General features: G+C 43.1%; 2 protein-coding genes across 4 annotated transcripts; both read left to right on the forward strand.

The window, feature by feature from the left end:
* The first annotated feature begins 710 nt into the window (after positions 1 to 710).
* ubxn2a (UBX domain protein 2A) lies at positions 711 to 9,357 on the forward strand. 2 transcript variants are annotated; one of them, XM_023799359.2, is made up of 7 exons: positions 711 to 846; positions 1,903 to 1,965; positions 3,519 to 3,633; positions 3,740 to 3,849; positions 4,976 to 5,113; positions 5,819 to 5,980; positions 8,057 to 9,357. In XM_023799359.2, exons 2-7 carry the CDS (start codon positions 1,922 to 1,924, stop codon positions 8,235 to 8,237), a joined length of 750 nt encoding a protein of 249 aa, XP_023655127.1. In that variant the 5' UTR covers positions 711 to 846; positions 1,903 to 1,921; the 3' UTR covers positions 8,238 to 9,357. The 2 variants fall into 2 exon arrangements, with proteins under 2 accessions (XP_023655127.1, XP_023655136.1); XM_023799368.2 differs by having other exon boundaries at positions 3,540 to 3,633.
* Positions 9,358 to 11,035: 1,678 nt separating this feature from the next.
* mfsd2b (MFSD2 lysolipid transporter B, sphingolipid) lies at positions 11,036 to 27,891 on the forward strand. 2 transcript variants are annotated; one of them, XM_072702741.1, is made up of 15 exons: positions 11,036 to 11,163; positions 11,482 to 11,628; positions 14,774 to 14,899; positions 15,190 to 15,314; positions 18,293 to 18,416; positions 19,670 to 19,748; positions 20,470 to 20,663; positions 21,918 to 22,011; positions 22,851 to 22,972; positions 23,571 to 23,654; positions 23,995 to 24,078; positions 24,940 to 25,049; positions 25,459 to 25,602; positions 26,814 to 26,990; positions 27,537 to 27,891. In XM_072702741.1, exons 2-15 carry the CDS (start codon positions 11,500 to 11,502, stop codon positions 27,601 to 27,603), a joined length of 1,659 nt encoding a protein of 552 aa, XP_072558842.1. In that variant the 5' UTR covers positions 11,036 to 11,163; positions 11,482 to 11,499; the 3' UTR covers positions 27,604 to 27,891. The 2 variants fall into 2 exon arrangements, with proteins under 2 accessions (XP_072558842.1, XP_072558843.1); XM_072702742.1 differs by having other exon boundaries at positions 21,921 to 22,011.

The raw sequence follows: 27,891 nt of genomic DNA on the forward strand, positions 1-27,891 counted from the left end.
GTTCATTTTGTTCTGGATCAATGTAATTTGTTGTGTTTAAGCAAAATGGGCTATAAAGTTTAACTTGTGTGGTTATGCAGCTATTTTGTGCTATTCTGTAGTCAAAGAACTATCAGGAACCGCAGATCAATCACAAAGGGAATTCACAATAATGTATCATCTTTCATAATTGCTTATCCCGCACTGGGTCATGGTGCATGACTGGGTCATGGTGGACCGGGGTCCTCTCCAGGGCACCCTAGGGCATGGGGCAGTGATCACTCTGCATGTGATGCCAGCCCATCACAGTCACACTCTAAAGATAACTTAGGGTCATCAGTCCACGTGACCACGTTTTTGGACTGTAGAACCCTACCTCAACACACTCACAGCTGGGGATAGGAATGCAACCCACAATCCTATAGGTGTCAGACCACATTGTTAACTACAGAGGCATGTGGAATATAGGCTTATATTACAGTATAAGTTAAATTATAATGCTGAAATTTGTCTATGATGTAAATGCATCAACTGTAAAATAAGTACTGGTTAATTTTAGTTTAGTTCAATATTTAATTACTAATCTCCAAATCTAATTACAAAATGCAGTTTTCCACATGGATACAAGATCACTGGTTTAAGAAATGCAATGTTTCGTCAAAAAATATATATATTTCTAATCTGATTTATTACATGAACGCTGAGGTAATTCAGTGTACCTAAAGACCGCATTGAAGCAGAACTGGACGTACTGGAGAGCTTGGAGCGCAGGCGGCGTGACGTCAGCGAGGGGCGGGAGGAACGTCATCGGCAGAAACTTGACAGGCGACATCCCCTTCTGCATAACGGACTAGGAGACAAAAGCCAGTAAGCGCTCACCTTTCTGATTTTGCAAATAATAATAAAACTAAAATGCTTGAAATGTGTTCCGTAACATTCAGCTGATGGCTGAAGGTGGTCTGGGAGCTCTTGCGTTTTGCTCCCTTATTATGTAATTTTGACGCACTCATTGCGTGTAGCCTCCTGCTGCCTGGAGATGCGATGTATTTTCTTTTTTCCGTTTTTAACCGTTCACAATTTACGGTCGTGCTTGTTGATTTTTCTAGTTTATGTTGCCGTGTAATTTTAACGTTATTTTCACATGTTTTTGTATTTTACATTTGGGTATTTATTATTATGGAATATAAGTTGCTTTTTTGTTGATTTACAGTTACGGGATATAAATCAACGTTTTTTAAATATGACATATAAATGAAACGCTTCTGAATTAATTTTGGATGATTTCCAGTAGCCTATTAAATGCGCTTTAACCTATTTGACAGCAAACCTACATAAACGCTAAAAATGGATATGGCTTATTCCTGCGTCAGCGCCTTTTATATTTAGCTGAGTTTACTTTATATTAGACATAGAGGCTTTATGAAGAATGCAATGTAAAATATGACACATCCGTATAAACCTGATTTTTAAAAATATTTTTATTTATTTATTTATTTTTTACGAATTAACCATTAATTTTGTGCTTGTTATCTTTAATAACCGATGAGGTGCCTCTTGCTGAAAAAAGCGCATCTTCTAAAATAATGTCCGTGATTCTTCAACCGTGTGAACAGGCGTCCCAGTCCCTATCCCGGCAGCAGATTCCATGATTTTACAATGCTGATGTATTTTATCCTCCTGTTTTCTGATATCTGTTATCCTCAACTTGCTCTCCTGCTTCCAAAACCAGGAAATGTATACTGGTGTAGATTGTTGTAGAGTTTTTCCAGTTAAACCGTTATTCTAATTGATAAGATGACCCACAAAGATCTAGGACGTTGTTTACATTTGTATTATAAAACGCTAAATTGCTGTTATAGTGTGAAACTCATGAGTTTCATGTTATTGTAAAAATATTAAAACGAAGTCACATTTTCTTTTTAGATGGATAAGTGTTAACACAATGAAAGATACTGAATCTAGAGAATCCGGGAAGGATGAGGATTGGTGAGTTTTGGGCTGTTTCCTGCTCATCAAGGCGTGCATGGTGTCTCTATCTTTACATAATAGATGGATACAACTAGGAATTCACACCACTCCCACACTTTTCCCCTATCTTCCGTTTTTCTACTCCAGGACCCAGTATTGGGCATAAAGAGTCACAGAGAACTCAACTGGTTGGTAGAAACAAAATCTTGGTCTGGATTTGTAGTTACTGGACCTGAAGCTCCAACTGCAAGGATCCTTGTAAAGTGCTGGGCCCCCTGAATCTGCCAGGGTATCCATGCCCTTACTGTGGCCCCTGTAAAATGCTGGGCCCCCTGAATCTGCCAGGGTATACATGCCCCTACTGTGGCCCCTGTAAAGTGCCGGGTCCCCTGAATCTGCCAGGGTATCCATGCCCCTACTGTGGCCCCTGTAAAGTGCCGCGCGCCCTGAATCTGCCAGGGTATCCATGCCCCTACTGTGGCCCCTGTAAAGTGCCGGGCCCCCTGAATCTGCCAGGGTATCCATGCCCCTACTGTGGCCCCTGTAAAGTGCCGGGCCCCCTGAATCTGCCAGGGTATCCATGCCCCTACTGTGGCCCCTGTAAAGTGCCGGGCCCCCTGAATCTGCCAGGGTATCCATGCCCCTACTGTGGCCCCTGTAAAGTGCCGGGCCCCCTGAATCTGCCAGGGTATCCATGCCCCTACTGTGGCCCCTGTAAAGTGCCGGGCCCCCTGAATCTGCCAGGGTATCCATGCCCCTACTGTGGCCCCTGTAAAGTGCCGGGCCCCCTGAATCTGCCAGGGTATCCATGCCCCTACTGTGGCCCCTGTAAAGTGCCGGGCCCCCTGAATCTGCCAGGGTATCCATGCCCCTACTGTGGCCCCTGTAAAGTGCTGCGCGCCCTGAATCTGCCAGGGTATCCATGCCCCTACTGTGGCCCCTGTAAAGTGCTGGGCCCCCTGAATCTGCCAGGGTATCCATGCCCTTACTGTGGCCCCTTTAAAGTGCTGGGCCCCCTGAATCTGCCAGGGTATCCATGCCCTTACTGTGGCCCCTGTAAAGTGCCGCGCACCCTGAATCTGCCAGGGTATCCATGCCCCTACTGTGGCCCCTGTAAAGTGCCGGGCCCCCTGAATCTGCCAGGGTATCCATGCCCCTACTGTGGCCCCTGTAAAGTGCCGGACCCCCTGAATCTGCCAGGGTATCCATGCCCCTACTGTGGCCCCTGTAAAGTGCCGGGCCCCCTGAATCTGCCAGGGTATCCATGCCCTTACTGTGGCCCCTGTAAAATGCTGGGCCCCCTGAATCTGCCAGGGTATCCATGCCCCTACTGTGGCCCCTGTAAAGTGCCGGGCCCCCTGAATCTGCCAGGGTATCCATGCCCCTACTGCACCCCTGATGACAGCAGAGCTTAATTGGACGTTAATAAACGCTTCATTAGCATCAAGATAGAGCAGTCAATGTAACCACCCAAAGAGAGACGTCAAGGCACACTCTTTGAAATTAATAACAGAAACTAGTTTTAAAATATTGCATGAGGAGGACATGAACTCTAAGTCCATTTTGTTCAGGGTTGATGATGCTGTCAACAGTGACAAGGATTTACCTATGAGGCGGAGTTTCTCCGTGGAGGACCTGCTTGATGAGGTGGAGAAGATTGGCAATGTCTCGACAGGGGAAAATAAGGTATCAGGTTTCCACTTTGTAGGTATTAGCAGTGAAAGTACAGGCGTGCAGTTTGGGAAACCAGCATTCCAGCATGTCTGAAGCCCCAGCCGTCTCTCTGCTTCAGGTTGAGATCGTGGTCAGGTTGTGGAAGAACGGATTCACCGTGAACGACGAGGACCTTCGCAGTTACTCTGAGGATGAAAATCAGCAGTTCCTGGAGGCTATTAAACGAGGGTGGGTCAATGGAGGCCACTTTCACGTGAAGTTGGTTTTGTTTAATTTCTTGCCTTGTGGATCCTGGCTAGTGATGGTTCATACAATTTTAGTGACCCTATGCTCCCATCATAGTACAAAGGAAAAATGGAAAATATGGATAGGAAGGCAAGGAGTATGTGCTGATTACAGCATGTTTTGACTCCCACCATACAACAAACCACCTCAGGGATGAGTCCAGCAGTGGGTGATACCTCAGCACCACACTATTCCCAGTGGAATAGTGTGGTGCTGAGGCCAATCATGTAAAATAGGGGGCAAATCATGGAAAAGGGGCCCAGCATTGAGTAGCATTGTGGACCTCCATTCCGTCCCTGGTCCAAATATGTGCAATTTAGATGAACGGGTGTCTTTACATTGCCCTACATTTTGATTGTGACCTATGATTCCTGTGATTGGCTCCAAGCTCATCGCAACCCATCAGTGGACAAGCAGATATGGAAAAAGGATGGATGGATGGGAAGAAGGATGGATGGAAAGATAGACGGAGAGGAGGATTAGTAATCTAAAGATTAGATTCTTTTGATATCTAATAGATTAGATATCATTTAGATAGGCCTCAAACTTACAAATATATAATGATGCTCACATTTAGCCTCTGTTCAAATGTGTCCCGTATTAAATGTGTATGTGTCTCTGTCTGTATACAACTCAACATACATTATATGGACAAAAGTACTGGGACACATCTCACAATTCAGTAAATTCAAGAGTGGTACTGTCATAGTACCATAGTACTGTCAGTTTGTGAAATTTCTTTTCCAGTGAAGGAATCCTTCGGCATGCCAAGAAATTTTGGACAATTCTATGCTTCATGCCTTCATGTCCTACATTAGTGCCTGACCTCAGAAATGCTGTCCTGGATCAGCAGGCAAAAATCCCCACAGACACACTCCCTAAACTTGCGGAAAGCCTTCCCCAAAGAGTGGCAACTGTTACAGCTGCAAAGCAAGGACCCCCGCCATATTAATGCATATAGATTTAGAATGGGGTGTCATAAAAGTTCCTGTAGGTGTAATGGCCAGGTGTCTCAATTTTTTTGTTTATATAGTGTACAGCCAAATGCTAATGTCTCCTTCACATAAAGGGAGCTGCCACCAGAGCTGGAAAACTCAGCGGAGGAAGAAGAACTGGAAGTGAATGTAGAAGACTTGAAGGAAGAGATGTATGTGCCGAGGAAGAAGAGTTTCCACCCCTTCACTGGCCGAGGCTACCGACTGGGCAGGTGGGGCCTAGTATTGTGTTCTGCTCCGGAATCCTAGTTTTAAAATTGTTTTGCCTTTACTGTGCTTGACCACTAGGTGTCTCCAAAAGCCCTTATTTTGTTCTGAGACGGATGTCCGCGTTTACTCAAATTAAACAGGGTCAAATCAATTCTCAGCTGTCTCTCTGACTTATGTCAGTGATATGTACGCCCCTAAACATTTAGCACTGAGTCTTTTATAACATTTCCACACATTTGGATTCTGAGGTAATGGCCTAGCCAACTAATGATGACGCTGACATTTAGTCTCTGCTCAAATTTGTCCCATACTAAATTAGTCATTAATTAGATTAAGTCATCACTGTGTCTTGTATCCCTGTTTGCCTGTTGGCTTGGACTTGTCACATAGGGATACCATTGGCTCCAAACCAGTATTGTGACTAATCGCCATACAGGAATCAATCAGTATCATGACGTGAACCAAACCAGTTACTGTATAAACAGTACTGAGATCATCAAAGTCTCCCCTCCCCTTGTATTCTCATGTAAGTAGCCGAAAACAAAAGCAGAATGCTTGGAATTTAATTTCCGAGTCGAGTCACATTTTTCTGTTAAGCCCCTAGGTGAGCTGTTGGGATGGCATTACCGCCACAAAGCCTCATGCATACCATGTTTAAAACCCATATAAGGTCTTGATAATTTGTTCAACATCTTTCATTCATGCAGCGTGGCACCCAGGATAATAGCCAGGTCTCCGTCAATACACAAAGAGGACAGCACCCCCACTGTGCCGTCAGTGTCCTTGAATGACACACAGCCAGTCACCAGCCTTCAGATCTGGCTGGCAGATGGGAGACGACTGGTACAGAAGTTCAACCTTTCTCACAGGTGAGGGAAGTGGAGTCAGATTACATGAGAGCGCACTGTAGATGCCACCCATATGAGAAATGAATGGTACTTCAGTGGCACTTAAAATTGCATTGTTTCACAAATTGGGTAGGATTTAAAACCTTATTCTAACTATATTAAAAACCATTTACATATTAAGTAACAGTAGTCTCACACCTCTGGGACCTGGGTTTGCATCTCTGCCATGGCTCCATGTGTGTGGAGTTTACATGTTCTGCCTGGGTCTATGTGGGCTTCCACTGGGTACTCCAGTTATGGAACTGCCAATAGGTGTGCATGTGTGTGTGAATGGTGTGTGAGTGTGTGTGAATGGTGTGTGAGTGTGTGTGAATGGTGTGTGAGTGTGTGAATGGTGTGTGAGTGTGCCCAGCAATGGGTTGGTGTCCTATCCTGGGTCGTTCCCTGCCTTGCACCTGTAGCAAATGCAACCCCCCCCCCCCCCCCCACACAACCATGAATAGGATAAGCAGTTAAAGAAGACGGGTGGATGGATATAAAGTATACAAAAATCATTATAATACATTCTAATTATATATGCATTGAATTATTGTTTTATGACAAAATTGCTTGCTGTTTTTGTCTATAAATTATCAAGTTCAAGTTACTTTATTTTAGAGCTGTCACAATTATGCAATTAAAGTCAATTACTAAAAAGCATTGATTAAAATTTTCCTTCTCGATTACTCTGCATTGTGGCGGAAGGAAGACGTGCATAGCATATGATGCAGTACAAAGTAATTTCATTCACATTAAAAGTGAATCAAAATGCAGTCATCTGTAAGTATTGCAAAGCATAACTTAAATATCACCACAGAACGACTGCAATGCAAGTATATCTTAAAAGACGACATTCGGAGAATGTGGGAATAACGCAATTTTAACTGTAGATGTGTGCTGTTTAGCGTGGCGGAGTTGCCTAGCCTGTCTTTGTCATCACGTTGACTTGTTTCGCTTAATTTACTTTCTACGCTTCATGTATGTCAAAATAATCACTGCTAAAATGAAGGTTAGCCCCTGTCTTACATGACACAGGGTTGCCAACTGTGGTCAGCTAGCTGGCGTGAGATTTTCAATAAGACAAATCTGCACACGCATTAACATGTATGTAACAGTTTTATTACCTTGTAAATATTCGGTACAGTGTTGATTTCACATGTTCACCATGCGTGGTGGCTTTACTGCTGGAAAAAGGTGATGATCCACTTGCAGCTCCAAGACAAAAAGGGCTTTATGGAAGACGGAGAACATACTGGGGTGAACTACAAAACAACAGAACCACAAAGTGTCAAAAAAAGGACAAAATAATAATAAAAAAAAAAAGATTAACAAGCTCAAGCTTTGATATAATCGATAGTGACAGGCCTACATTATCTGTGCCTGCAGGTAGATTTGGTTTGCAGTCCTCATCCATAGACACACATTACAGACAGACACTTACCACACATCATTCATCTTACAGCACAGGCAACTTAAGATAACAACTACATAATAAGTAACATAATAAATATAGCTCAAACACAATCAAAAACAGTGGTGTACTGTAACTGTAACTTACTTATTTGTGCGATGGTTGCTGGAACAAACCTGCTTTTGAGTCATTTCCTTACCTTAGGACTGTAAACCTGCGACCAGAGGGAAGGAAGTGAGGTTCAGTTTGCAAAGGCTGGGAGTTTTCCCTTAGAACTGAGCTAGTTATTCACTTTAGCTGTCTAATATGCAGGGCCTGCAGATTAACTTGTGTCTCACCAAGTCAGCAAGCTGTTATAGTGTTATAGTGGATGGATGGATGGATGGATGAAAGGATGAATGATGTCTTGGGCATAGGAACTAAGGGGAACTGGGAAGGACATGTACCTCCCCCAATTCATTTATCCCTCCCAATAAATAGACCTTTGCATTAAATTTTGAAACTGTGTGGCCCCTATATCAAAAACTCTCCCATGCCCCTGTGTGAAGTATAGAATTTATGTTAAATAGTCATTATGATGTAGTTACTGTAATGTATGTAACTAGAGTATGACTGTTGAGGTAGCTGCTGTACGTGTGGCCTTCCAGGATCAGCGATGTGCGGGATTTCGTGCAGCAGTCAGAGAGCTCCGGCTCGCCCTTCATCCTCACGACGTCACTTCCCTTCCGCGAGCTGAGGCAGCCAGACCTGAGCTTGCAGGAGGCCGACCTGAGCAACGCCGTCATTGTCCAGCGACCCCTGCTGTCCCCATCCGACGGCGCTAACTGAGGAGACCAAAGACCGGCGGCACACTGTAGCGACACTGCAAACTGCCGCGGCCGTCTCTGCGGCAAGCGGGCACCCGGACACCTGTTCACCAGCTCGCACACAAACATGTTGTATGCAGAATACAGATTCTTCCACTTATTTGATATGCACACGAGCAGGAAGCTTCGAGAGACTGCCTGCATGTACTATAGAGTATCCACGCAAAATGACGTTTACTATCTTTACTGTGCTGGCAGATTATAGGAGGCTTCAAAGGCCAGGATGGGACTATGCTGTGCTGTTCTGCCAGTCGCTTCTTACATTTACATTTAATTGATTTAGCAGACACTTTATGCAAAGCAACATACATGTTTTTGAGAGAGCGGGATCAGACTGTCCCTGGGGCAATTGAAGGTTAAGGGCCCAATAGAGGCATAACTCTGCCCTCCGCAGGGTTTGAAACAGTGATTTCTGATCACAACCACAGAGCCACACAACACCTTCATAAGTTAACTATGTGAGAACCTAATGGAACCCACTAAAATAAGCAGTAGGTTAAACAATCTGGTAACTGACTGCACGTGATAATCTCTGACTAGGCTTTTCAAGCCTCGAATCTCCCGGACTGCTTGGATTTATGGGTGAAATTATGACTTTCCATGAAGTCTGCAGTTGAAATCTGATTTTTTTGTGTAAACTTGATTATATAGAAGACTGTTACTGCTACAATACATGCTAACAATAATAAGGGCAAAATTAGCTGTCTAAAGGTCGCACTTCACATGCGGTCTCTGTCGCTGTCACTCTTGCATCCTTCACGGAAAACAATCAAGAAACACGTTTAGATTAATCATCGGTACTAAATGAACTGATTCCAATAAATGACATCGTCTCCATTCTGGTTTGCAGCCTGTTTACTTTGTGAACTTTTGCTTAATATATGTGATATTTTAATAATATAATGTACATCTGGCTAAAAATTTTATATGAAACCGTTTTCATGCAAATATATTGGGAGCTGAACTTGAAATACCACAATACATACAGTTAAGCCATAAATGGTTTTATAGTTCAAAATGCATACATATGTATTAGTTGATTTATTTTATTTGTCGCAATAAATGCTTTTCTGCTGCATGGACAGTAGTCTTGGGTTTCTGTCTCGGTGCATGTAATGCATACCCATCGACATTAAGGGCATCACTTCATTATACATCTATATTCAGGCCAGGGTAGGTGCAAATTCCACAGGCTGAACACAGTGCTAATCATGAGGCCAATTTCAATATTCCAGATAGTGGAAGGAAATTAAGGTGTTCAAACCACCACGACAAAATCCGAATTCCAAGCAGAAAAACATTGCATTTTTTGACAAGTGGCAGTTTAAACATTTGCCAGAATGTTTCTGAGAATAAGATCCATTCCCTTCTTTTAAAGTTTTATTAATACCAAGAATAGAACAAATAGTTCATAGCGGCATAATTACTCTAAAGGTATCAGCAGGTTTTTGCATTGTAAAATTCTCTATTTTTTTAATTAGTGAATTTGTTCATATTTAATGTGTTTTGTTGTGTTGGTAAAATTCTTCTCTTAACTGGAAATAATGACATTTTGAGATAATTGTCTGAAATAAAATAAAATCCTCTATCAGAGGGTTAGGTGAGCGTTGGGTTCACAGAAACTAGCTGGCTTTTGATCCATTCATTGTACTGTTCACAAAGCACATATCTTCACCCTAGAGACAAATATTACAGTGTATAGTTTGAATATAGCTGGTTCTTGAGCAAACAAACACTAGTACTACTGAAATTACAAGACACTAAATCTATGTATGGTCTGCAAAAATTTTCACAATATCTTACACACCTAAAATGCAGCAGGTTCTCAAAGCTATCAATAGGTTAGAATGTGAAATGTCTTTTGTGCGAGAGAATGTACTATTGTAATAAGGAAATATGACACATAAAAATAAAATAAAAATAAAATTACATTAACATTACACATCAGTCATCAGAACCTGGGGCATTCTGAGCTTCAATTCAATTTTAATTTGAAGCATTATTAATTTCATACTTAAAGATGCCCATTACACTCTTTGCCAATTTCAGACTTTTATATATATATTTTTTATGGGAAGTTGCAGCGACCCCACCCCCACCCCGTAACGTTGACCGGGATGGATGATGAAAAATAGGACATATGCTATCCATGAATATCTAAGCAATGTCTATCTGTCTGCTCCAGACATATGGAGTCTGCTGCTATGGGAATACTGTAACCTTAATGCACCCCACGTGCATGCTGATGCCAAACGTAACGCGCAGGGAAGGGCTTCCCCGGCCGTTTTGTGAGGTTATACGGCAATAATGCGCCATTCATTCTGCAGGCCCAGCAAGAGGTGAAGCTTTAGCGGCATAATTACTGCAAAGGTATCGGCAGGTATGTGCAGCTCATGCCTCAGGAATGCAGATGCGCGACACTCCTGTTTTCTGAAAAACCGCTCTGAGACTTTGGAAAGGCTCAGCCAGGGCATAATCCTACTCTAACTCATCACACAGCATTTCATACATTCCCTATACATTTCTCAATGCCGGAATTATATTACTAACAATAGCGTGGGAACAAGACATCGATTAAGACCCCGTTACAAAACGCGCATTGCACTGTGATATTTTTGCCAGCTGCAACTTTAAATTTAGAAATAATCTCAGTGTGAGATCAATGCTGAAGCGCTTCAGGTTAGTGATGGCGGGTATTTCCCAGAGCTGCCACTGCCTCGAGCAAACGCGCTGACGCCTTTCCGTCGCCAGGGGGCGCAGGTTACACCCTCAGGCAGGTTCGAGTTCAGCTACGCTGTCAAACCTCCGCAGTATCTGACGCTTCTGCGGGGATCACGAAACACAGCATAAAACATCCTGCACAGCCGATCACATCCACTAACACCCAGGTAAATGGACTCTTCCTTGAATTATCATGAAACGAAGACATCTCAGGGCTAAAAGTGGACAGGCAGTTCATAATGTACAGTTGCCGTTAAAACTGTAATGTTAAGAAATGTGTGTTAAATCATGACATGTGCTGTGATCTAGCTATTTGGTATCTGGAAAAACCCTTGTACCGAACTTCTCGGAGTGATCTCAGACATGGGAGGTACATCATGAGGGATTTGTGCAGAGAGTAATTAGCCGAGCACTGGAGGACTGACAAACCTGTTTATTAGAGAATTCGTTTTGACGCCGTCCTCCCATTCTGGCTCCCACCCAAGCCTGACAGCAGCATGTGAATGGCATTGGCGTTTGCGGGGAAGTCACGCTCAGTCACCGCGATGGCCAAGGGTGAGAGAGCAATGGAGAGCTCCACGGCCGGGATCTTCAAAAACCCTGACTCACTCCTCAGCAAAGTCCAGCACCAGGTTAGGCTGCCTTCTGTCTTTACTGTCGCTCCCTGTTCCTCAGATTCGCCGTTTTCTTTGAAGGCACTAAATGCCATAAGATGCGACTAAAGTGACAGTGAGTCTGGATTTAGGTCGGCGAAATAATCTAATATGTAATGGTATTAAAAGTATTTCTGTCTTAACATTGTTTTAATTTTGGATTATACTCCAAATTATAATGCAGAAATGCGGGTTTAATTTAAATACCTTAATTGTATGTTAAATATAAACGCTGATGTCGATAGATAAATGATACACTTATTGATCCCAAAAGGAAACTGACTTGTCTACCTCAGCATAAAGTGCACGGATACATCTGCAAAACTGTAATCTATAAAGCATGAGTGATGTAAAGTGTATAACGAATAAAACAACAAAATGTCTATTTACTTACGATTTCAGAGTCATACTGTGTTATTGCACATAGAAGTGAAGGTGGACACGATCGTTTAGCTGCACTCATGCCGACTCCTTGACAAGTCATTTGCTCGTAATGTGCTGTTTGCTTTACTTGCACGTCGTTTTAAACAAAAGCGTCTGCCAAATAAAATACATGGAAATGTAAATGTTTCTGCTCGACCATTCAGATATTAACAGCTAGGTTATTTACAGATATTTATAGCTCATTGTGATACAAAATTGTTGATTTTTGGTAAAGTTCGGCAGAAACCCATACAGAAATATCTGAATTGAAGCCATTTATTTTTTGAAGTGTAAAAAAATTGACAAGTAATTAAGTTAAATTTGATATACTGTATTTTGTACAGCTGTACTTATAAAGCGGAATACGTAGGCTACTTATTGACCTTGCGAAATGTTTGTAAATAGCCTATGAATATATAGGCTACATTTGTCTGTTGTAGCTTATATACATTAAAGTCCGGCGCTAACAGACATTTGCGCATGAAAAGAATGTAATTGATGTAAAGTGGCCAGTAAGAAAAGTCGGTTTTTATGTGTGTAAAAATGATTTCCAAATGCTTCAGTGTATTCGCTCTGTCATTTCAATTTTGCGATTTGAGTAATGAGAACAAAACATTGGAGTTTAATTAACTGATATATTTTCAAATCTTGACTAGTAATGTTTGTTGAGAAAATGAATGAAATGGCTTGGATTTACGTGTCAGAGTTATTATTATTTTTTATTTAGACTAATGTACGGCATATTTGGCTGGTTAATTATGTGTCATACTTTATGTATTCTACCTGATAGAACATTCTAATCAAATAATAATAAAGCATGTGTGACTAAATACATTTTAAATTAAATATCAGTTAAAAGTTAAAAATGCCCCCACAAATAGTGAAAATGTTAATATGTCTAATTCTGCGCGCCACAGGCAAGTCGCTGTAAACGCGAGTCACTGAAAGTGGCTCCCCCTAACGGCCAAAACTCTATCTAAAGTAGGCTACTGACACTTCAAAGAGCGCTGGAGGATTTTGGATTAGATTTTGATCTTCATGAAACTTACCGTATATCACCTTTTTGTGAAGATGATTTCAGCGTTATTTGGTTTCCGTGTTACCTGCTAGAAAGCTAATTAATTTAGCTTAAGAGGACGAGTAAATTACTTGGGGATTTTAGTTTCCCTGGAATTTTGTCTGTTACGCAGATTTTGAGATAAAGATATATAAAAAGACAAACATGAATGACAAATTCTTGCTCAAACATGTTGTATGCTATCGCTGTCATTATCTACATAGTTTTAATATGAACTTTTTTGTGTAAAGAAGGAGCCATTTCCTGTTTGTTCTGAACTGGACAGGAACTTGTAAATAATACCATTACCCAAATGTGTTCTCCACCCATCTCTTCAAAGGCAGATTTCAGTCGCAGACTTGATTGCTGTTCATTCTTTTATTATTCTTTTAGAGGTAAACTCATTTTCCATCTGGTTTGTTGAATGGTACCACTTGTGAACGTGGGCGTCAAAGGGGCACAGATGGTCTTGACATAAGACAAATTTAAATTATAAAATGGTTTATTTATGCAATAATCAATATAGAACCACACTTTTTGTTAAGAAAGACAAATAAAAATTAATTGAAATTAATATATTAAAAAAGCTTCTGTACAGCACAAATCGCCTATTGTTTACACTTTTTAAACAAAAATCTTGAATGTTTAAACAAAGTGGTAGACTTAATTACAGAGCTTTTGAATAGGATATCTGCTGTATCACGCGGTCACTGTCAGGATTTCCTTGTCATAGCCTCAATCAAAAGCACTGGCGCTGCCACTAAAAATTGATGAAGATAGCAAACGTTAAATAAACAGTCACTCAAATATAGTCCAGATCTTTGTAACGTGGCAATTGATGGATGCATCTCCGCCTTTTTAATTTCAGAGCTTTCTTAAATATTATGCTTTGAATATAATCATAGTTTTCCTCTTTTGAGAGTCAGGCACCAGCCTGACCACATTTTTTAATGTGTGAAAAAGGCTTCCGTCCCTCTTCCACTGACATCGGGTATTTTTAGCACGGACCGGTCGCGGCAAAGAAATCCCCACACCCATATGAAGGAGCCCTTTTTGAACAGCGCTGGGGCCTCCTCTGACTCGGCGACTTCGGCAGACTGCGTAAATATTGGTGTGCTGCATTTTTTGAAATCACAGGATCTACTGCAATGCACCTCCTGAATGTGGCTGGAAGGACAGTGGGCTAGCCCTGGGGTCTGCGGCAGGTCCTCCAGCCTTGAGGGTGCATGGATGCATGTCTGAAAGCTGAAATTGGAGACTGGGTCATTTCTGCAGTGATCCCTGCTGTAGGGTAGTGGAAAAGGTAGCCGGGTGGATCGGCTCTATCTGTGATTTTAATTAATTGCTTTAGGAGGATCAATATGGCTTTGCTTATTGCTGGAGTGGAACTAAAACAACTGCCAGGTTTGCTTTGGATCCAGTTTACTTCAAAGTTTGGGTATTAAATCTTTATGCTGTAAAACAAATGTCCTTCACTCACAGATTTCCCAAATCCCCATGCTACAAACATCTTCATGTCTCCTGTGTTGAAGATCTCTTTTAATGTATTTTTAAAATCTGTCTTAGCAAGTTAGTCAGGTACATGTATTCTTTTATTTCTGTTTAATTTCTCCTGGATCTGAAAATGTCTTCTTCTTCTTCCAGGTGAGCCCTGATCAGCGACTGTCAGTGTTTAGCAAGCTGTGTTTTGCCATTGGAGGGGCTCCCATCCAAATAGCTGGGAGCGCCACGGGATTCTTCCTGCAGATCTACCTGCTGGATGTTGCCCAGGTAAGGGCACAGAATTTCATTATGGCCCAGAGACAATGCAGCATCCAGATGTACATTCAGTGCAGCACCTGAATGAATGTCCAGTGCAGCATCTGGATTAATCTTCCATGCAGTGTTCCATTGCGACACCTGGATGAATGCTCAATGCAGTGTCCAGATGAATGTTCTTCATCGTTAAAGAGACTCTCTGAGATTCAAAACACATTCACATTTGAAGAACACAAAGATGCATTTGTTTCGGGCCAAAACGTGATTGTCCCTTGTGAAGTGACCACACTTGTCCTTTTTAGATTAGCCCCTTCCAGGCCTCCGTGGTGCTGTTCGTTGGGAAGGTGTGGGGTGCTGTGTCTGATCCAGTCATCGGCTTTTTCATCAGCAAGAGCAGATGGACAAAGATTGGAAGACTTATGCCTTGGTATGTGCTCCCCGATCCAGAAGGTTCTAATGGCATTCATCATTATGAATAACGGCAAGTGAAAAAGGGTGATGTGAGGCTCAGTGGGTTATGGATCTGTGCCTTTGTACGGTATGTTGTTGGTTTGAATGCCATCGCTGAACAGTAATCAGTAAGGCCCTTAACCACAATTGCTCCGAGGATGCTGACTGATCCTACTGTTTGACTCCAAGTTTTTCTCACTTGCACATGACAAAAAAATGTCTTAAAGTAAATTAAAATAATAAAAATCTAATTCATTTTGTTGAGAGCAAAGGTTACAAAGGGTAAGAGTAAGTAAGACAGGAGTGTGGATCAACAGACTTCTTCCTTCCAGACAAAGTCAATAAAGAAGCAGGAGATCATGAAAAAAAATACCTGTGTGTCTTTTTAGCGGGACAGGAGCAGGCTGATATGGCCAAAAACGTCATCTCTATCTGCAGATAGACCTAAAGCAGGGATAATCGTACTGGGCCGAGACATTGAGATGTAACGCGAGCATCAGAGGGAGTTGAAATCAGCCGTGGGGAGCAGGAGAAACATCTCTAAACGAGGTTCATTATGGCGAAGTCTGGGAGATGTCATGTGATAAACACGAGCCGACATTCCGCACCGTGGAAGCAAAAAGTTACGGAGAGTGACAGCAGCAGCAGCCGGGGGAGGAAACACAACCCATCATTACTTACTATACTGAGTTTGTATCGTTACCGTGAGAAACCGAGACCCTCCCTCAGTTTTCTTCTACTCTTTTCTAAATCACTGTCTAGGAGGAAGTGCAGTAATGACCCTTGCAACTGATGTGTGGCAGCACAGCCACACAGGAAGCACTTAGCGTTTGTAGTCAGCCGACAGTGTCTGGAGCAACTGGGAAGCATCGCGGCCCCTTCTACTGCCGGCCACTCCTTACTGACCCCCCCCCCCCCCCAACCAAATGAGAAAGAAATCACCATCTATCTTTCAGCTGCTAATCCCAGTCAGGGTCTAGGGGGACCTGGAACCCGTCCCAGGCAGCACGGGCCACATCCCGGACACATCACACACATACTGTCCCGATTACTGATGCCAGTTAGCCCAATTGTCTGTGGACTGTGGAACTCGCAAGCACACGCATTTACAATTAATTTATTTATCAGACGTGCATTTTGAGAAAGCAGGGGGTTAAGGGCTTCGTTGACAGGCCCGATGGGCAACCTTCTGATGGCAGATCACTGGGCGCCAGCCTGCTCAGCCACAAAGCAGCCGCACGCAGACGCAGCCTCACGGAACCTGTCAGACGCAGGATGAAATGTGTTACGCTGGTATCTGTTTTTGCAGCAAGCTCACACACCAATGGACATTGTTCAAAAGAGTATGAAAACGTCAGGCTGGAACTGGGCATAGATAGATGGTTTGGCTTGTTTCAAAACAAGCGTCACACTCCAGACAGTCAGGCTCCCGATATGGAGAACTGCTGACTGCTTACATTGTGTGCAGCCAGATGTACATCTAGAAGGTTAAACCTTTGTTTCCTGTCATAATGGCAGGATCGCTGTTTCTGGCACTGGTGCTGTGACCCATCTTACAGAATATTCCAATGCCTCTGCTGGAACGGGCCTGTGTATACAGCCAGCAAATGGCTCTCTTGACCGGCCCACAACGTGAAGCGCATTGCTCTTTGTACGGAGGACAATTGGCCACCAGGGGAGCATGAGGCTGGCAGGCTCTGGAAGAGCAGTGGGAAAGGGGGGCTGGACGGTTCCAGAACTGGCCGTCCACGCTGAGCCTGAAAGGCAGAACAGTGAAATACAACAAGGAAGGTTGGGAGAGTGTGGTATCAGATACACAAACAGGGCATTAGGGCTCAGATTGGACCTTAGCTCTTAAAGTCACACTCGGACACGGAGACCAGGTGCTGGGCGAGCCACGTCCTGCTTCCTAGAAACGATGGATGAGATGAGACACGCTGAGGTTTCAGAGCATTATTACACGCGAGTGTTTGGGGCCCTGTTTTGGAAAGTGCGTAGGGTGGCGTCGAAGTCCCTGCGGCTGCTCTCGGTGACCATAATGGCTCACCACCCATAAATCAGCGCGGGCGGGACGCCTTGCCACATCCTGATGGGGGGAGAGTTAGCCATCCTGTGGGTTTTCTCCTGCGTGCTTTAGATTCCTCTGGTGATCGGGCCTTGACTGGTGCTGACTGTGGGCGGCTGCCGCTCAACTGACTAACGAACCTGCCGGCACGTTGAAGATATTATGTTCGTACATAATTCACGCATTTCACTGTGGAAATAGCACGACGCTTTGATACGGCAAACACACCCATTCAACGTGCATGGGAGGATCCAAAGGGGGGTTTATTTGGATACAGGGGTGGGGATGGTTTACCCAAATAGGAAAAAAAAGGATGGAGAGGGACGGGAAAAAATGCATTTCGGCATCAGCACAAGAGAAACACAGAGGAAGACGGAATAGGGACCCAGCCTTTGGAGGGGGGGTAAATGGGATCCGGCACTGAGGTCCGGGGGTGACCTCTGGGGACAGAGAAACGAAAGAGGTGCCTGTTGCATTTCGTTTTTAGGGATGGGTGACTGAGCTGGCTCATCTTCACTCACCTATCCCAACCATGATGGAGTTTGTGGATTAATAAAGTATATATTATCTCAAACAGTGAACACAACACGATACCACGTATTGCATAGTCCACAGTACAACACTATTAAGTTCAATCTATTTACTTTAGAATTGCATACAGTTCTTCTCTGACAGTCTTTGCACTGTTACTGTCTATAGTTATCTATTAGGCATGGCGTTCGAACCCGCTACAGACTTTTAACTTAATCTAGACCCTGACTGATACTGGTGATTAATACACCTCTTTGCTGTAACTAATAAGGCTGTTGGTTGAGAAGGTATAAAATCTCCCTTTGACTGGGATGAGACACTTGGCTGACATCTTGTCCCCCTCACCCCCTTAATGACAGGATGGTGGCCTCTACCCCCTTCGTGGTGATCTCCTACTTCTGCCTCTGGTACGTTCCTCCCTTTATCAGTGGGAGGGTCGTCTGGTACCTTGGCTTCTACTGCGTCTACCAGACCCTCATTACGGTAGGTACTTCTGAAATTAAACATAAGAACATAAGAACTATACAAACGAGAGGAGGCCATTCGGCCCATCGAGCTCGCTTGGGGAGAACTTAACTAATAGCTCAGAGTTGTTAAAATCTTATCTAGCTCTGATTTAAATTGTGGAAGACTTGGGGTTTATTAAAAGAAAAAAAACTTCTGAAATACCTAGTAGATATATTTAATTTCTTTCAGATTTTTATGCTTTTTTTGTATTACAAATTGTCCCTGGTGATATTAACCGGTCATGCCAATCACAATCCTTTTAGGCTTGTATTTTATCGTTCTTCTATCTATACTTAGTTTTGAACGTTTTAGCTTAAAGGTACTTCACTTTTCAGGATGTGTGTTCTGTGTTAGTTACGCCGGAGCTGTTTAAATACGGCGCAGTCACGCTGGGCGCCGTGTTCGCGGTGCAGATTCTAAAATAACTGTTTTGAAAATGGCTCAATCACTGCTTTTTGTTCTCAGGCCGCGAGGTCCCTTCCAGGGCTATCATTTCCTTTCCGTTTCTGTGTCCTTCACATGTGTTTTGCTGTATGGGGCACAGTGAAACCGCAGTGCGGCGTGCAGTAAATAACATGTCATTCCTGCGCAGCCTGCAGCCCCGACAGCAGATAAATGGCAGTCTCCACTTTTAGAGTCTCTCATTGTCTAGCGTGAGGTTAAACATAAGCTCAGTTTACCATCTCTGTACACCATCATTTTGAAGTACCTGAGAAGTACGGTTGGGTTTTTATCAGACGTCGCATATAATCAGTGCAGTTTGTTTTGTGGGGGGGGGGAAATCAAATATTGTTTAATGTTGTCGTGTGATTCTCTGAAAACAACCCAAACGGAATTCTATAAATAGTTGTTCAGAAACTTTCCACAAATGACATGCCTTTCATTTTGGGATGAAAAAAGCCTTGGAAAGTCTTTCATAGATTCATTTATTTTGGTATCTTTTGGGCATTTCGGTTCACCGCAGTGCTGACTGCACTGTTATGTAAATTACAAAAACGCGAACGGCGACTCATTACGACAAACATCAACCTTGGTATGTAGTTAAAACAGAGGGATGCAAACCTAACAGGTTTAAATAAAATGCATTTTACTTACATATCATATAAATGGTAAGGGGTTTCCAACTGACACATACTAACATGTATAACGTGTGTAACTCATGGTCACTTGTATTCATGTGTGATTCCTCTACTCTGATCACATGATTTCTGTCCCCCAATCCCGTGCAGTGCTTCCACGTGCCATACTCAGCCCTCACCATGTTCCTGAGCACCGAGCAGAAGGAGAGGGACTCGGCCACAGCCTACAGTATGACATAAGGCTTCATCTTCTTGGGCGGGGGGTTTATTCCATGACTGGCCAGCGTGATCTTCAGGAAAAACCCCTGTTTGGTCACTTTACTGAGCACTTCAGATCCACCTTTAGAATTAATCAATATATATACTGGAAAATGCAAGATCGATGGGTAAAGTCATCATGGGAAAAATAAAGCCTTTATGCTTATACAATGATTAAATATTTGAGCTTTAGAAGTCAAAGCTCATCATGAGCAGCACAATGTAAACTGCTCTGACAGACAGACTTACCATTATGAGTAATTTATCAGAAGCCTGATTGTTTTGAATGATGCTACATTGTGTATTTGCACTAATAATGTAGTACTATTCTCTTGCTTGATTGTAAAAATTACCCAGGAAGTGTCAGTTATGTACTGATCCCATGTTCGTTCCTCATTAATTTATCATAACGGTTCAAGCATTTCAAGACTGTATTTGTTCATGATGTGCACTTGAGTAGTAATTGAGTTACTAAGTTACTTGTTACTTGTGTCCCTTCAAGTAAAGTGTTACTGTGCGTTTTTGTAAAACTACAAATTCAAAGTTAAAGTTAATTTCAGGGAAGCTACTGTTCAGTATTAATCTATGATGATGACATGTTACTCGCTTATCTAACTTTAATTTATCACAGATGTAAACATTTAAACTCGATGTCAGACAGAGTGCCTCTCACACACGATCTGTGCGCACAGGGATGACGATGGAGGTGCTGGGTACTCTGCTGGGGGCTGCCATCCAGGGCCAGATCGTGGCTAACGCCCACACGCTCAAACACTGCCGCAACCAAAGCCTCGGCGCCACTCAGCTGGGAAATGGGACGGCAGCAGAGCAGGTCACTCAGATCGTCCGGAGCCTGTCACCTTCCCTGGACATCCTGTCATACGTGGTGAGCGGGAGCCTAATTTCCTTTACTTTTTGTTCCCATGGTACCTGCCAATCAATTAAAGCTTTAAAACATGTAGGCCGCAGAAGTTATTAAAATGCTGCCTTTTGGGAGACAGGAAGTGCAAATGTAATACTCCAAATGATTCCCTCTCTTTGATCCCTAAGTTAGATCAAAATGAAAGAAAAACAAACACATCTGCAGAATTATCATCTCAGATGGCCCCTGTAGTCTGTCGTCATTGCTTTCTGACCATACAGAGAGCCCCAAGTGATTTCCCATAATGCTATCACACGTGCTGTAACCATGGAGAATAGTAATGCATTTTTATGCGTCTGTTTTTGTCCGATCAACAGTCAGGAGGGAGGAAAATTCTCTCTATTTTTGATGCTTTTTTGGTACCAGAGAGGTATGAAGACAGGAGATTGAACAAGGTTTAATATTAGCATGTTTTTTTGGGAAGCTATATAAAGATGCATAAAGAACAGCATGTGTCCACATGAGGATATTTACAGACTGGTAGTGTTTTAAGTGCAAATATTCTACCCAGTTTGGTAGATTTTGGGGAATAATTATCTTCTTTAGATGCTGAATCTTGGGGCCTTGGCAGAAAGTTGCACAGTCAATATTTTTGGAATTAAATCACAATAACCCATTATGCTGCTGGTTCATGATTATTTGTTTAGAATTTTTTTATTTAAAGCTTGTCAGCTTTCTCTTCGCATGTGATATGTAACATATAATGTACAATTAATTTCTGGCTCATTTTGTGCCATGTGTAGTTTAGAGTTTAGAGACATCCCCTAACTTAATCATACTGGATTCCCCAGTAACACAATACTTGAGGGGGCACAAATAATGTAGTACACTCTTACTAATGTATTAATTAACCAGAAACTAAGACTAAAACTAAGAGTTAGTTACATACTGATCTCATGTTCGTTCATCATTAATCATCTCATAAGGGTTCGTGTATTTCAAATAGATATTGGGGGGGGCACAATAATTTATATACAAAGGTCTATTTATTGGGGGGGGGGGGGGTGAATGAAATGAAATATCAAATTTCAAATGATAAAAAAAAATAAAAATTCAAATGAATTATTGGGGGGTATCGGGGTTCCTGTAACCCTGCCTGTATATCTGGAGCTAGATTTTTCTTAACTTAGTATTAAATGAATGTAGGGAGACTGACGAGGAGACCTGCCGATGACTTGCTAGGCTGAGCACCATGTTCTGTGCTTCCCCCCCCCCAAGCAGAAGGAGCTGTACATGATCGCCGCCGGCGTGATAGCTGCACTCTTTCTCCTGTGCACCGTGGTGATGTTACTCGGAGTTAAAGAGAAAGAAGGTGAGATTTTCTCTTGAATTTCACAGTCTTATTCCAGTATATTGGGAGGGGAGGGGTTCAGGGGGTTTGGGATACGTGCCCATGTTCAGAAGGTCTTGGCTTCAATTCCCTTGCCCAGCAAACTAATCGTATCACCTCCAAAAACCGCTGGTTGAGTCTGCACTCAGGCCCCAGATTGCTCTCCGGTATACATGTGTGTGTCTGTATCTTCCACGGAGGGCAAGATGGGATCTGTGGAAACTGCCAAATTTGAATAAAATGTGAATAAATACCACCTTTGTTTTCTGTTAATGTAGCTGTTAATACTTGCGTGGAAGGCAAGTTGAAACCTTACGCTGAGCATGGAGTTTTCATTCTGTCGGTTTTCAGAACTCCGGATATTAAAACCAAGCCAGAGACTCGTGGAACAAAACCTGAAGCAAATCGGCAGATTTTTGAAACAATGTTTATATTAACGTGGAATCTGCGTTGTTATTGGCTGCAGCTTGGCTGGCACCTGGGGCTGCTTTGTTGTTTCTGGAGCTCAGCTTGTGTTGGGGCCCCTGCCCCCCCTCAGGCATTTCAAAAACTAAATAAATAGCTAAGGAGTAGAGTCAGAACAGCATAGCTAGTTAGCTGGTTAGTATTAGAACACGCTGCTGTAGCATTTACTAAATAAGGAATGTGTTTATTTAATATTTAGTGTAGTGAGTGCTTCTGACCAACAGGGGGCGCCCACACAAATGTGTAGTTTGAGTGTTGGTAAGCACTGCCACTGATTGTGCAGGGGCTACTTGTAATGTTTTGCATGTGAGAATCTGGGAATGAAAGAGCATCTTCGGCCTCCTGTCTCCCCACAGATCCGTACGCACTGGGCACGGAGAAGCCCATCCCTTTCCATAAAGGTTTCTACCTGGTGATGAGACACGGGCCATACCTCACGCTCACAGGCGGCTTCCTCTTCATAACCGTGGCCATACAGGTACCGTTAATTTCCTGCACTGCTCTTCCGGTTCTTCAGGAACACGGTTCTCCTTGCCGTGAAGAGCCCTTGAATGGCTTGCCAGCAGACTGTCTGCGACGATCCTCCTAGATTTGGCGTGGCTCCCACTGCCGCTGGGTTTGGGTTTGGGTTGGAGTGCTCCCTTGACTGCGACGGGCTGGTGCTCTCAGCAGCTAGGCTGCATATCTTGATGGATTTTCTACATGCTTTCATGGAACTTCCATAGAAGATACCACTGACCATTATACGTTTTTTACCGTTTAGTTGTCTTTTGCTACTTTGTGACTCATTATTGGAACAACACACCATTACAGTGTGTAGCTCGGTCGGAATGTGAACCTATATTCAGAAGGTTGCAGGTTCAAATCCTATGCCTGGCAGAGTAATCGCATCATTTTTGGGCCCTTGAGGAAGGTCCTTACGCCCATCAGCTCCACTGATGATGATCTCTGAGCTCAGACATTCCTCACTTTGGACTTAAGTGTCTGTTAAATAAATGTAAAGATACTCTGCGCTGTAGCGTGACTGAAACTATGCATCATTCTGATTTCCTGCATCCTCAATGTGTTTTTCACAGCTGGTCCAGAGCAATTTCATCCTGTTCTGTATGTATGCTGCTGATTTAAGAGATCACTTCCAGAACATCGTGTTAACGATCCTGGTACGTACTGATTCATTTACGCATACACGAGAGAATGTTATGAAATATGAACCATACTGAATGCATAATCTATTTATACGTTTTATGATTTATATTTTTGGGTGATATGTGTTATGTAACCCATGTCCTCGTCAAACACTAGTCATCCAGTTCCTCTACAAAAACCGGGCTTGGTTTGGACGAGGATGTAGAAGACATATGTTACAGACGTATTGTGCTAAAGTATGGGAAGCGGTCGGCATGTTATTTACATCATGACAGCGGCGTGTCGCCGCGGCGACTGAGGCAAATGTCCATGGCAACAAGGAACGATCATCAGAGGCTCCTCTCTGTCTTCCAGCTGTCGGCGGCCATCAGCATCCCCTTTTGGCAGTGGTTTCTCCAGAGGTTCGGGAAGAAGACAGCCGCTTACTGCGGCATCTCGGTAAGTGTCCCCCCCTCCTGCCCTCTGCCTTGCGGTCGGCCCCCAGTAAAGGCAGAAACTACCCCCTTCCATGGGAGGGCCTGGTTTTGATATAGAGGAGGATCTGTAATCTCACGAGATCAGGCGGGAATCAAAGGCGCCTCTGGGCTTTGAAGTGTGTCAGAGTAGACAGTGAGGAGCCGGGGTGACATTGCCGTCAGAGAGTCACAGAGCGGCCGCGCTTGGGACGGCCGCACTCGGGACGGGCGCACTGCGGACAGGCGCGCTGGGGACGGGCGCGCTGGGGACGGCCTGGCTGACGGCGCTCTGCCATTCAGCCGGCAGCTGTATGCGCTTATCCCTGCATTCTCACATGCCTTTTATAGCGACTTCAGCCAGTTTTTATTAAACTAATTATAAACAAACTCCAAACTCCAAAGTAAATGTTCATCTTTTTAGGTTTACTTTTATTTAAGTCATTTAAGACGGTAATTTTAAAAAGACTGTTTCCTTCCTGGCTGATTGCTTTAACATCCTGGTAACATATTCCATATGCATATTCCAGGAAGCTTCTAATCAAACATCACAGTTATAAGTTAACAGGCCTTCAATGGGCCACACAGTTATCAACGCAATAAATCATTCTTTTATCAAGAAAATAGCGTCAATGTGATACTGAAATGAGCTTCCTATTGAATATATTTATATTTCTGAAATGTTCATGGTTAATTGTTTTCTCAAGTGAATAAATGGATGGATGGATGGATGGATGGATGGGTGGAGGGACATTGTCCCTGTTGGACTCTCGGGGGAGAGCTTCTCCATTGGCACTCTCCCTTCCAGGCTTTTGCTCATGGCTGTCCCCGTATCTGTCCCATACAGTCCATCATCCCCTTCATCATCTTGCTGGTCCTTACCCCCCACCTCACCGTGGCCTACGTGGTCGCCGTCTCGTCTGGCCTCAGCGTGGCCGCATCCTTGCTGTTGCCATGGTGAGTGCCGTTCGGCTTGGCCACATTTAAACACCGGCGCCCTGCCAGAGCACGGTGGATGACCGAGTCACATGGTACTCCGGCTTCCCCCATGAACGCAATTACAGCCATTAGTCAGGTTTAAGCGCTTACCTCCGCTTTAATTGTGCTATTTTTACGTTTATAACCAACTACAAGCCTCTGTTTTAATGAAAGGCATTCTTCCAGTCAAAGTAGCTATTTTGGGTACGTATATATATACTAATTTAGTGATTTGTAATTATGGATAGATTACATCCTCATAAATCTATAGATTTAATATTCTCATGCTGTGCTATTTTGGGACGCCATGATATAGATCTTAAAAAAACCACAGCACTTATTGTGTTTTATCAGAAATTACCATGTCATTTTTTTCCCTGTGACCTAGGTCAATGCTACCAGATGTGGTTGATGACTTCAGGCTGATGAATCCCTTCTCCAAGGGGCACGAGGCCATTTTCTACTCCTTCTATGTTTTCTTCACCAAGTTTGCTGCAGGAATTTCACTCGGAGTCTCTACGCTATGTCTCGAGTGAGTAGATCTGTGGCTGCGAAGTAAAGAACTGTTTCCGTTTATGTCTAAATGCTAAATGCTTCCTGTAACCCAGAGGCTGGGATTTTGTTTGTTTTAGCTTATATAGCACCTTAATAGGCACGGTCATCCAACAAAAACAGTGATTTAATATTTATGAATGATGAAAGAGATGATACTTGAAAAGTTATAGTGAGTAGCTATATGAGAGTATGTACAGTGACTAGCCCAAATGGAACCAATTAGGTAACCAATGAGAGGGGAACTTCAGGTAACCCGATTGGCAGACCCATCAAGCCCCACCCACCATGACATCACTATTTGTACACCATCAGAAACAGCCCCAGTTTCACAATGGAGCAAAAGCATATTAAGCCGACTAATCCTGTTGCTTCGACATCAGGGATGCACTGACCAAACTTAACTGCCAGTATAATCTCTAGTTTTATTGACATGTAATATTTGTGTGCAGTAGCAGCTGGTGAGTCAGGAAAACATATGATGTGAAGCAAGGTGCTGCACAGTGAATCAGCGACAGCTACTCACGGGATCTGTGACAGACACCTCAGTCAGTCTGTGCGATTCGCAGATTATGCGTATAGAATGAAAGATGACTCAATGTCCCGACTGAGCAGAAATTACTAATAAACAATCTCAATCGCAAGAATGACAGACAGTTCGCTGGTCGATTAAATAGTGCTTTTTAGCCCTGCCACTAAGGCAGCAAAGCACATCTGTAGACATTGATATAATTGCAAAAAATACGGCAGATATTTCATGCTAACAAATTACATGGAGGTATTGAAGGATGGCACCTGCTGAAGGAGGCACAACTGCCAGTGGGTAACATTGCTGCCTCACCCCCCCCGGGTTGGGGTTTAAATCCCACTTCCACTTTGTGTGTTCGCATCCAGTCCCCATGGCAGCTGGAGAAAATTTTGATTTGGGTGGCCAGGGGCAGGGGCTTTTGTGGCCAAAATAGAAACTAGAGAATATTTAAAATGGTGTAATATCAATAATATGCTAATTGGACTGTGGGGAGAAAAGTAGGGGGGGGGGTCCTGACAAAAAAAACCAACGTGAATTTATGTGCCCTGCAGTGGACTGGCATCCAAGCCTCGTGCCCTGTGCTATCTGCGATAGGCTCTAGGCCCTCCTGTAATCCTGATCTCATGGATGGGTAGCTGAGCCCGGATTTTGTTTGGTTGCAGGTTTGCGGGATATTTGCCCAGAGTGTGTCAACAGCACCCCCTGGTGGCCTACACACTAAAGTTGCTGATTGGGATGGCACCTGTCGCCTTCATTATCATGGGGCTGGTGCTTCTCCTCCTCTACCCGATCAACGAGAAAGTGCGGCTTAGGAACAAGTTCGCTCTCGCCGAGCTCAGGTGAGCTTATATGACCACTATAATGTTACCTTCACATTCACTGATTCAATTAAATAGTCATAATCAGAGGTGGAAAGTTCTGGTCCAGAAAGTACAAATCCGGACCAAGATTTTGTGCCAACCAGCCGGTTGAGTATAAAGAGTCACAGTCACAGAGTACTCAACTGCTTGGCTGAAACAATATTTCGGTCCGGATTTGTACTTTCTGGACCTGATTACAGTTAAAATTAAACTCTGTCCATAAAGATTTATCTAGTACAATTTTAAGAGAACCTTAATATGCGTTGGTTCTTGCGCTGCAGTTTCCTGTGTCTGCCCCATGCACCTGTCCCCTCCCCCAGAACTGCAGCATGGTGCTCCAAACAGTGATAGTTCAAAAATTAAACGTTTTGAAAAATCTGGGAGAATAAAGTATAATAAAGTATAGACCGGAAAGGACGTCTGATTCAAAATCTCCCTTCAGCTGAAATGACTGTCAGATCAGTTGGAATGCAGGTACCTTTTCAAAAACAGGGGAAAAACATCTTTCCTTGGTTTCTTTCACAGAAAACAGAGCCTCAGCTCGAGAATTCAGACAGAAGATCTGAACCACCTGGGAAGCCATCACCTGTAACATTGCAACCATCTTCCAGATCGACTGGATGGAGCATTATTAGTGTATATTACACTGTGTAAACTTGACATTGTATGTTATATTCGTTTCGGTTGTGATTTCATGTACACTTGTAACTTAAATCCATATACATAATATATATATATATAAATATATACACACAAATAATGTATTTAATGTATATTTTTCCTCAAAATAAAATGTATTACTGGATTATAAACACGATTATTTATTAGTAACAGTGAATATATTTAATGATCAATAAATGCTGTTTGAGTATCAACCTGA

The sequence above is a fragment of the Paramormyrops kingsleyae genome, chromosome 19, assembly GCF_048594095.1.
Source record: "Paramormyrops kingsleyae isolate MSU_618 chromosome 19, PKINGS_0.4, whole genome shotgun sequence".
Lineage (NCBI taxonomy): Eukaryota > Metazoa > Chordata > Actinopteri > Osteoglossiformes > Mormyridae > Paramormyrops > Paramormyrops kingsleyae.

Excerpts from the sequence above, each read along its gene's own strand:
- ubxn2a (XM_023799359.2), top strand. The coding sequence starts at position 1,922 with ATGAAAGATACTGAATCTAGAGAATCCGGGAAGGATGAGGATTG. Across the intron at positions 3,634-3,739 it reads TCTCGACAGGGGAAAATAAG|GTTGAGATCGTGGTCAGGTT; the intron begins GTATCAGGTTTC and ends TCTCTGCTTCAG. Across the intron at positions 3,850-4,975 it reads CTGGAGGCTATTAAACGAGG|GGAGCTGCCACCAGAGCTGG; the intron begins GTGGGTCAATGG and ends CTTCACATAAAG.
- mfsd2b (XM_072702741.1), top strand. The coding sequence starts at position 11,500 with ATGGCATTGGCGTTTGCGGGGAAGTCACGCTCAGTCACCGCGATGGCC. Across the intron at positions 14,900-15,189 it reads ACCTGCTGGATGTTGCCCAG|ATTAGCCCCTTCCAGGCCTC; the intron begins GTAAGGGCACAG and ends TGTCCTTTTTAG. Across the intron at positions 18,417-19,669 it reads TCTACCAGACCCTCATTACG|TGCTTCCACGTGCCATACTC; the intron begins GTAGGTACTTCT and ends AATCCCGTGCAG.